General features: G+C 70.1%; 2 protein-coding genes across 2 annotated transcripts; both read right to left on the reverse strand.

Moving 5' to 3' along the window:
- Positions 1-70: 70 nt before the first annotated feature.
- On the reverse strand, positions 71-2,078 carry PPIA (peptidylprolyl isomerase A). The gene is given in 9 exon segments (XM_072357119.1): positions 71-345; positions 347-373; positions 375-387; positions 572-651; positions 654-746; positions 881-894; positions 897-968; positions 1,073-1,103; positions 1,918-2,078. Coding segments are annotated over 9 exon segments (495 nt in total). The 5' UTR covers positions 1,987-2,078; the 3' UTR covers positions 71-249.
- A 330-nt stretch (positions 2,079-2,408) lies between these two features.
- Positions 2,409-9,888, reverse strand: ZMIZ2 (zinc finger MIZ-type containing 2). Its single transcript, XM_072357118.1, has 19 exons — positions 9,732-9,888; positions 8,829-8,911; positions 8,636-8,750; positions 7,483-7,685; positions 7,212-7,401; positions 6,895-7,137; positions 6,655-6,822; positions 6,513-6,578; positions 6,232-6,403; positions 5,707-5,851; positions 4,930-5,140; positions 4,746-4,851; positions 4,513-4,670; positions 4,298-4,365; positions 3,845-3,913; positions 3,548-3,771; positions 3,314-3,465; positions 3,062-3,235; positions 2,409-2,641 (listed from the first exon to the last, which is right to left on the reverse strand). The coding sequence occupies exons 2-19, from the start codon at positions 8,876-8,878 to the stop codon at positions 2,534-2,536; spliced, it is 2,622 nt and encodes an 873-aa protein (XP_072213219.1). The 5' UTR covers positions 8,879-8,911; positions 9,732-9,888; the 3' UTR covers positions 2,409-2,533.
- Positions 9,889-9,903: the final 15 nt, after the last annotated feature.

Raw genomic sequence — 9,903 nt, forward strand, 5'->3', positions numbered from 1 at the left:
GCAGGAAGGGCAACCAGATCCTATAGGCGTCCCCGCTCTGCCTCCCCCCCAAGAGAAGAGCAGCAGCGCGGTGGTTTAACTCGTTTTATTTAGACTCATAAACGTAACTCTGCAGTCCGGCTGGACTGTGCACATGCGGCGAGACCCAGTAGAAACGCAGCAGTAAGTCAGGAGCACAAGGGGAGGGGGGGGCCGCACCGGGAGAGCTGCCCGGCCGCAGGCGGAATGTCAGGCGTTAAGACGGAGGGTTTACGAGAGCTGCCCGCAGTTGGAAATGGTGATCTGCTTGCTCGTCTTGCCGTCCTTGGAGCCGCAGCGCTCCATGGCCTCCACCACGTTCATCCCCCTCCTTCACGCGGCCGAAGACGACGTTGCTTGCCGTCCAACCTGCAGACACGTGCGGGAGGCATCAGGGTTGGGGACACATCAGGGTTGGGGACACATCAGGGTTGGGGGGACACATCAGGGTTGGGGACACATCAGGGTTGGGGACACATCAGGGTTGGGGACACGCCGCCGCCTCCCCCGGGGGTCAGCTGTGACGCCGTGCCCCCCCCCTCCCCACGCTCACCACTCGGTCTTGGCGGTGCAGATGAAGAACTGGGAGCCGTTGGTGTTGGGGCCGGCGTTGGCCATGGACAAGATGCCGGGGTTCCCGTGTGCTTCAGGATGAAGTTCTCATCGGCAAACTTCTCCCCGTAAATGGATTTGCCCCCGGTGCCGTTGTGGCGCGTGAAGTCACCACCCTAAAACAGCAAATGCGTTTCTGGTTACGGGACCGGCACGGCCAGGGGGGGCTGCAATGCAGCGTAACAGGAGCGAGGGGCGGCGCTGGGACCCCCTCAAAGCCCTCACGGGAGCTCCTGGTGCTGCCACACACCTGACACATGAGCCGGGGATGATCCGGTGGAAGCAGGAGCCCTTGTAGCCAAATCCCTTCTCGCCGGTGCTCAACGCACGGAAGTTCTCTGCCAAGGAAAGGGAGAAAGGGAGAGCAGTGAGAGCAGTGAGAGCAGTGAGCCCAGCCCAGCCCAGCCCAGTGCGGGGAGCAGCCCCGGCAGCCCGTACCCACCTGCTGTGATGGGCACCTTGTCAGCGAAGAGCTGCAAAGAGAGGCGGTGGTCAGGCGGGGGCTGCAGTGCCGCTCACCCCCCCGGCAGCTCTGCGGCATCTGGAAACTGCGCCGTCACAGGGGCGGCATCCCAAGCAGCCCGGCTATGCGGCGGGGGGGGGACGGCAGATCTGGCACCGACCCCGAGACCCAGAGCTGACCCCGAGCCCGGATTCCTGACCCCAAAACCCAGTTCCGAACCCAGACTCCACCCCGGACCCCGCAGCGATGCGGCGCAGCCTGAGCCCGACCCCGACCCCCCAAACCCCGTTGCGATACCTCAAACGCGATCCCGACCCCCGCCCCGCACCCACTGCAGCACCCCGACCCCCCCCCACCCCGCCGTGACACCGAACCCAGACTCAGCCCTTCCCGCGGCACCAGCGCCCGACTCAGACCGCGGCTCCCCAAAAGCCCCAACCAACCCCACGTGACCCCCCGACCCCACCGCGGACCCCAAATCCCGACCCCTCCACCCTCCCCCCCCCCCCCCGTCCCCCCAACGTAACCCCCCCCCCCCCCGCGTCTCAGCCCCACCCCCTAGAGATGGATGTTGGGGGGGGGGGGTGTGCGGCGGCCCCGCTCACAAAATGGCGGCGGCGCGGTTTGCGGCGCGGCCCCGCAGCGCTGCCCCCCCCCCCCTCCCGCCTCCCTCCTTTGTTCCCCACGCGGCGCTCCCGGCCCGGCCCGGCCCCGGCGGGAACCGCGGCCACGTGGAGCCGCCCCCGCGCCTCCGATGCCCCCATCCGCCTCCTCCTCCTCCTCCTCCTCCTCCTGCCGCCCCCCCCGGCTGCCGCAGCGCCCACCTCGAAGGTGACGCGGCCCAGCGGCTCTCCGTTGGCGCAGATGTCGAAGAACACGACGGGGTTGGCCATGGCGGCGCGGGCGGCGGAGAGCGGCGGCGGGAACCAACAGCTCCGAGAGCGCGGCGCAGCGGAAAGAGAGCGCGCCCTCGACGCCCTTATATATGGGACGCCCCGCCCGCCTCCCGCCGCGAGACGACCAATCACCGCGAGCCGCGTCACGGAGCGACGGGCGCGACAGCCAATGGGTGCGCGAGATGGGGGAAAAGAGGAGAATGAGAAAAAAGGAGGGGAGGGGGCGGCGGGGCGGGGCGGGGCCGGGAGCGCGCGGGATGCGGCGGGTGCGGGGCGGGGAGCGGCGCGCATGCGCGAGGCGGGTGGAGGATGGGAGCGGCGGGAACGCGCACGTGGGGAGGGGAGCGCGCCCCCGAGCCCGGCCCGCACCCTGCGCTCCGACCCTCCTCACCGCCCCCCCCCCCCCGCACACCGCCCCCTCCCCACGCGGGGCGCGGACACGGGCGAGACCCACGGGAGAGAAAGGCTTTAATGGAGCGGGGCGGTAGTGTTTGTACATATGTACAGCTCTGCGGGACGGGCCGCTCCGCCGCCCCCCGGGGCATCAGTTGCTCTCGAAGAGGGCGAGCAGGTCGTCGTTGGTGCTGCTGGGCAGGTCGGGGGGGCCCAGGTAGGACAGCAGCTCCTCGGGGTTGGTCAGCTCGGGCAGCAGCTGCGGGGCGGAGCGGCGCCGTGGGGCAGCGACCCCCACAGCGACCCCCCCACAGCCCGTTACACCGCTTTATACTCACATCCACCCCCGGCAGCTCCACCTTCGCACCCCCCGCAACGCGCCCCGGCATCCCCGCAGCGCACCGCGGGACGACCACCCGACCCCCTACTCACATCACGACCCCCCACTCACATCCCGACCCCCCACTCACATCCCGACCCCCTACTCACATCACGACCCCCCACTCACATCCCAACCCCCCACTCACATCCCGACCCCCCACTCACATCCCGACCCCCTACTCACATCACGACCCCCCACTCACATCCCAACCCCCCACTCACATCCCGACCCCCCACTCACATCCCGACCCCCTACTCACATCACGACCCCCCACTCACATCCCAACCCCCTACTCACATCCAGCGCGGGCTCCGTCCCATCCCCGCTCCCCGTCGCAGCACTGAAGGTGACATCGGGGCCGGCGCTGCCCGGCGGGGGTCGCGGGGGGGGCACTGCGCGGTGCTGAGCCGGGCTGCCCATGGCGTGCAGAGCGGCGGCGTGGGACGGCTCCATCCGGCCGGCGGGAGGCAGCTGCGGGGACAGCGGCCCTCAGCACCCGTCACCATCCTCATCCTCATCCTCCCCGCCCCCCCCCCCCCCATTACCGACCTGTCCTGGCAGGGGGGCGGCGGGCGGCTTGTCGGGGGGCAGCAGCTCGGGTGGGAAGGAGGCGGGCGGCGCGAAGTCCCCCAGCGTCGGCGTGCCGGGGGCGGCGGGGGGGAACGGCTCGGGGTAGGCGGAGGGGGCCGGGAACGTGGAGCCTGCGGGAGAAACGGGCTGAGCGTGACGGTGGGCACCAAATGGGGGGGGGCGGTGAGAACGGCACGGCGGGGCTGCGCTCACCCTGCGCGCTGTACTCGGCCGGCGGGGCGGCGAAGGGCGAGGAGCCCGGCCCCAGCGCCGCGATCATCTCCATGATGTTGGGCAGCACCATGTGCGCCGGGCTGGCGGTGCGGCAGCGTTTGAGCGCCGGCCCGTCCGCCTCCTCCTTGATGTGCAGGTCGGGTTTGACGGGCACCGGCTTCCAGCTGCACGTCGGGTCGATGGTGATCTCCTCGTAGTCCGAGCTGTGGGCGGGGGGCACGGCGTGGTGGTGGGCGGCGTGGCCGGGTGGGGGCGGGGGGGGGCGGCAGCACTCACCTCTGGATGTAGATCAGGATGCCCAGCATGTACTGGTCCACCTCCAGCCCCTCCAGCAGCGCCGTCTTACTGCGGGAGGCACAGCAATGAGGGGACGGCAGGGGACGGCCCTCCGGGGACAAGCAGGGACAGCGGGGGACACCAAAGGATGGCCCCGGGAGGACACCACAGCACAGCTCCATTGGGACACCAGAGGACATCCCCGTGGGGACACCAAGGAACGGGTCAATGAGCACTGAGGGACACCCCATGGGGCATCAGCACGGGGCACTGAGGGACAAGGGATGTCCTCGTGGAGATGCAGAGGCACAGTTCTGTGGGGGCACCAAGGAGCAACCAGGCACGGCACTGCAGCACCAAGGGGTGGGCACTAAGGGACACTGAGGCACAATCCCACGGGGACCCCCAGGGATGGCTCTATGGGGACACCCCATTCCTTTGGGCTGCACTCACTTGCACACAGGACACCGCCACGTTCCTCGCTCGCAGTTGAGCTGCAGGTAGGACTCCAGGTCAAAGCACTGTGGGACAGATGGGGCTGAGCTGGCACTGACGGGGGCTCCCATCCCATCCCATCCCGTCCCATCCCATCCCATCCCATCCCGTCCCATCCCATCCCGTCCCATCCCATCCCATCCCATCCCGTCCCACCCCATCCCACCCCCAACCTGGATGTGGCGGCAGTCGTGCCCCCGGGCGGGCAGCTGGATGCGGCGGAAGGTGATGGGACACTTGAGGGACACCTTGATGGCCGTCTGCTCCACCCCGTCCTCCCCGTTGGGCCCCGGCGTGCCCGGGATGGTCCCGCTGCTGAAGTTCCTCTTAACTTGGGGGAAGGGGCGACACGTGGGGTGAGGAGGCGCCCACCAGCCCCGCTGCGCCCCCCATCCCCGGCACTCACTTTTGGTGATGCAGTGCTCGGCGGGCAGCAACCGCTTCTTGATGAGGCCCTGCAGCACCGAGCGCACCGAGGGCCGGTGCACCAACTGCAGCACGAACAGATGCGACTGCGGGGCGAAAAGGGGAGCTGAGCCACAGCCCCGCCGCCCCCCGCCGCCCCCCGCCCGCCCCACGGCCCCGCTCACGCAGCAGCAGGCGGTGACGGTGATCTGGATGGTGTTGCGGCCGGGCTGGCAGACGTGCTTCAGGTAGAGCGGTTTGTGCGACGTCTTGTTGTCGCCGCGCTCGATGGTGAGCGGCGTGGCGTTGACGCTGACCTGCACGGAGGCCGGCCAGTTGGTGTTCATCTGTCGGTCCTCGTGGTGGTAGCACTTGAACTGCAGCTCCAGGTCGGGCCTGGGGGGCAGCAGGGTGGGCACGGAGCTGGGGGAGATGCACCGAGCCGCACCGAGCCGCGCTGTGCTGCTCAGCACCACGGTGTGCAGCCCTGTGCCATGCTGAGCTCCAAGGGCTGTATCATGGAGCACTGTGCCATGCTGAGCTCCAAGGGCTGTATCATGGAGCACTGTGCCATGCTGAGCTCCAAGGGCTGTATCATGGAGCACTGTGCCATGCTGAGCTCCAAGGGCTGTACCGTGGAGCACTGTGCCATACTGAACTGTGTAGGGTCATATCATGGAGCCCCGTGCCACGCTGTGCCACGTAGGGCTGTACCAGGCAGCAGTGTGCCATGCTGTGCCATGCAGGGTCTTATCATGGAGCACTGTGCCATGCTGTGCCATAAGAATCAATGCATGCCTTGTAGGGCCATACCACGGAGCCCTGTGCCACGCTGTACCTCGCTGTGCCATGCAGGCCCCTTTGCCATCCCTGTGCCTCACTCAGCCCCCCACGCCCCGCAGTGCCCCCCCATGCCATGGCAGCTCACCCCCCCCACGCCACCCCCGTGGCACCGCCCTGACCTCATCATCAGCGTCTTGTAGACGGAGTCGCGCAGCTGGAAGACGTGGTTGCTGACGGCCAGGTTGTGCTGCAGGCGGAAGGGCTCCAGCACCACGCCGTCACGCACCGGGAAGGTCAGGCGCAGCTCCTCACCTGCGGGCGGCCCTGCGGGGATGGGGGGGTGGGGGGCGTCAGCGGGGTGGCAGTGGATGGTCAGTGGGGACGTGGTGGGTGTCAGTGGGGTCTCAATGGGCGTGAACGGGTGATCGCTGGGTTCTCGGTGAGGGTCTTTGGGTTCCAGTAAGGGTCAACGAATGCTCAGTGGGGTCCCAGCAGGGGGTCAGTGAGTGCTCAGTGGGCTCTCAGTGGGGTCCCAGTCAGGGTCGATGATCACCCACCACCCCAAGCTCTCATTGGACAGCACCTGCGAGCCCCCTCCCCTCGCACACCACCCCCTCCCATTGGCCACACCCCCGACCCGAAGCCCCGCCCACCCACTGCAGCACCCAGCCATCAAAGGCAGCTCAGCAGCCCCCAGCTCCTACCCGAGGGCGAGGAGTGCAGGGCAGCCATGCCGGGCTTCACGTCGGGCAGGAAGGGCGCCTTGACGTCCTGACCCGGGGACATGTAGGGCGCCATGCTGCTCCCTGGCGTCATGGGCGGCGTGGGGTTCCCAGGAAGGGGCGAGCTGGGGTACCCTGGCACCGACCGCCCCGGCTGTAGGGACACCATCACCGTCACCATCACCGTCACCATCACCATCACCATCACCGTCACGGTGAGGCCGTGCCCGCAGCCCCACGGTGCCCGCACCGCCAGCACTCACCCCACTGACGGCCGCCTGGCTGTAGGAGCCGAAGGTGCCGCTCTGTCCGTTGAACTGCTCCGCTGCCTGCAGGGACGGGGCAGCCCCGCTCAGCACCGCGCGCCCCACCGCGCCGGCCCCGCGCCCGTCAGCCCTCCCATACCTTATAGTAGGCCCCGGTGCCGCCCGCGGCAGAGAGGTACTGGCCCATGGCCGGCTGCATCCTGTGCCCGGGGTAGGACGGGGACGGCGCTGAGGACTGTGGGGCGCTGGGGGGGTACTGCGTGCCGGGGTACTGCCCGCCCTGCAGGTACTGCTGCGCCGGGTACCCCTGCGGGCACAGCGTCAGCGCGGCGCTGGCAGCACGGCGCCGGCATCAGCCCCAACCCGGAGCCGCACTCACCTCGCCGCCGTACGCCCGCTTGACGCCCTGCCGGGGCAGCTGCTGCCCGGGGGGGGGAGGCCCGGGGTAGGCGTGCTGGGGCAGCCGCTGCGTGCCGTACAGCGCTCCCACGCCGGCTGCCCTCGTGGGCCCCACGCCCAGGGGTGCCATGACGCTCGCCATGCCGCCGGGGCTGAGGCTGGTGGGGCCGCGCGGGGCGGCGTGGGGCAGGAACTGACCGCCGAAGGGCTGCCCCGCTCCCATCTGCGGCGCGGAAATGGCGGTCAGCGCCGAGCCCCCCCCAAACCGCCCCCCCCCCCGCACAACGCCGTCCTTACCGCGCCGTACTGGCTCAGCTCCTGGCTCTGCTTCTCCTGCAGCGCCGCCACCGTGGCCGTAGCCGTGGCCGTGGCGGTGGCGGCGGCGGCGGCCACGGCGGCGGCGGCGGCCGCTTGGGTGAAGTCGGCGGTGGGAGGCGGGCGGGCGGCGTGTGCCGGGAGCCCCATGGAGCCGGGGCTGCCCGCGTAGCTGCGGAGCACAGGCAGCGCGGAGATGGAGCCGCGGCCTTGCCGGGAGTCACCGCGACACACCGCGACGCGCCGGCCTTACCTGGGGGTGAAGCCGGGCCCGCCGGGGTAGGAGCCGCGGCCGTAGACGCTCTGCTGCACGTAGCCCTTGGTGGGAGCCGGCTCGGCAAAGGGCGGCTGCGCCAGGAACTGAGGAGAGCTCATCCCCGAGCCGGCGCCCGCCATGCCGGGCAGCAGCGGGGTGCTGGAGCTGCCGCCCCCCGGGCCCATGGGGCTGCCGAAAACCTGCGGGGGAACGAGGGGTCGGGGGGGGCACCCGGATCTGAGGGAGCAGCTGATACCTCCCACCGGGTCGGGGGGGACGGGGCAACACTGGGGTCTCGGGGCTGCCACTGCAGGTGAGTGTCAGGGGTTGGTCAGTGGGGTCTGAGGGGGCGTCAGTGGAAAGACAGAGGGAACTCATTGCCAAAGGAAGGTCGGTGGGTTCTCCAAGGGGTCAATGAACAGTCATTAGGAACTCATCGGGTGTCAATGGGATCTCAGTGGACGTCAATGGGATCTCAGTGGATGTCAGTGGGATCTCAGTGGATGTCAGTGGGATCTCAGTGGATGTCAATGGGATCTCAGTGGATGTCAGTGGGATCTCAGTGGATGTCAGTGGGATCTCAGTGGATGTCAATGGGATCTCAGTGGATGTCAGTGGGATCTCAGTGGATGTCAGTGGGATCTCAGTGGATGTCAATGGGATCTCAGTGGATGTCAATGGGAACTCTGGGCGCCAATGGGGTCTTCGTGATCAACTGAGAGTCAGCGGGGTCTCGATGTCAGCAGACGACCAATGGGGTCTCGGTGGGGGTCAGCGGACACTCACTGGGCGGCAATGGGGTCTTAGTGGGTGTCAAGGTTAAGCCAGTGGGGTCTCAGCATGAATCAATGGGGGTCGGGGGGGGTCAGTGGAAAGTCAGTGGGATCTCAGTGGGTGTCAGCGGGGTCTCGGTGGGTTTCAAGGGATGGTCAGCGGGGTCTCGGTGGGGTCCCCCCTCCCGACACCTGAAAGCCCCCCACGAAGCCCCACCCACGCCGGCTGACCCCACCCCTTCCGGAAGCCCCTCCCCCCTCCCGGCCCCACCCTTACAGGGCAGCCCCTCCCCGGGGGTCTCGGCAGCCCCTCGTGGCGCTGCGGTCGGGGTGGGGGTGGAGGGGGGGGGGCGGGGGTCGCGGTGTCCCGGCCGTACCTGGCTCTGCGACGTGTTGCTGACCCCCCAGACGGTGGTTACCACGGAGAGGGATCCCGGCGGCTGATTGGTGCTCGGTTGCCAGGGAACAGCCTCATATGCAAATGAACCATCACTAGAAAGAAAAACAACTTAATGAGGGGGGGGCGCGGGGGGGTCCGGGTGGGCTGCGGGCGCCGTGGGTGCCACTCACCCGTGCGGTGTGGGCGGCAGCGACGGTTTCATGGGGTTCATGGAGTTCATCGGGCGCTGCGGGACGCGTCACCGTCCGCGGGGCTGCGGGGGGGGACAGGAAGTGGGCGCCGGGAGAGCGGAGGGGCAGCGCCCCCCCCGACCCCCCCCACCAACCCCGGTGCGGGGAGCTGCGGAGCTCCCGTGGGCACAGCCCCCCCCGTGGGCACAACCCCCCCCGGCGCTGGGACTTGGCGTCCTGCCCCGCACGCCGACACGCGCTGCCCCGCTCTCAGCCGGGGGGGCCCGACGCGACCCCAACGCTGCGGGACGGAGCCGAGCCGGGGGGCGGCACCCCCCCCCCCACACACACACCGTGTCACCCCTATAGGGGGCGGCCGGCGGGGATGGCGCCCCGCAATGTCACCTCCTCGGGTCACCCCCGGGAACGCGGCAGCCCTCCCCCCCCCCCCCCGCCTCCTCCCATCGGTGACAGCGGGGCGGGGGAACCCGCGGGGACTCCCCCCGCCCCCCGGCGGCGCCCACCCCCCCCCCGGGTATTTCCCACCCCCCGAGCGCAGCGCGACGCTTTCGGTTCCCCACCGGCCCCGCGCGGGGGCGGCGAGATGGGGGCGGCTGCGCGCGCCGCGCTGTCAGCGGTGCCGGGGGGGGCAGAACGGAACCCGCGTCCATCCCCGCGTCCATCCCCGCGTCCATCCCCGCGTCCATCCCCGCGTCCATCCCCGCGTCCATCCCCGCAGTCGGACGCACCGGGGGGGCTCCTCCGCCCGGCTCGCGCCGCTCCCGGCTGGGCAGGACGCGGGGCGATTTTCAGCCGCGGCGCCGCTGCGCGCCCCCCCCGCGTCCCCCCCCCCCCAACAAAACGCGTCCCCGCGCTGCCCCCCGGCCCCGGCCCCGCTCTCACCGTGCCGAGCGGCCCAAGATGGCCCTGGCGGCGCCGTGCGCGCGCGGCTGCGCGGAAGCTGCGCGGGATTTTCAGCCCGCGCGCGGCCCCGGCTCCATAACGCGGCCCTGGGGAGGGGGGAGGGGGGCGGGGAAGGGGAAGAGGGGGGGGGGGGGGGCGCGGGCGGGGCGGG

Source organism: Excalfactoria chinensis, chromosome 25 (assembly GCF_039878825.1).
Source record: "Excalfactoria chinensis isolate bCotChi1 chromosome 25, bCotChi1.hap2, whole genome shotgun sequence".
Classification (NCBI taxonomy): Eukaryota; Metazoa; Chordata; class Aves; order Galliformes; family Phasianidae; genus Excalfactoria; species Excalfactoria chinensis.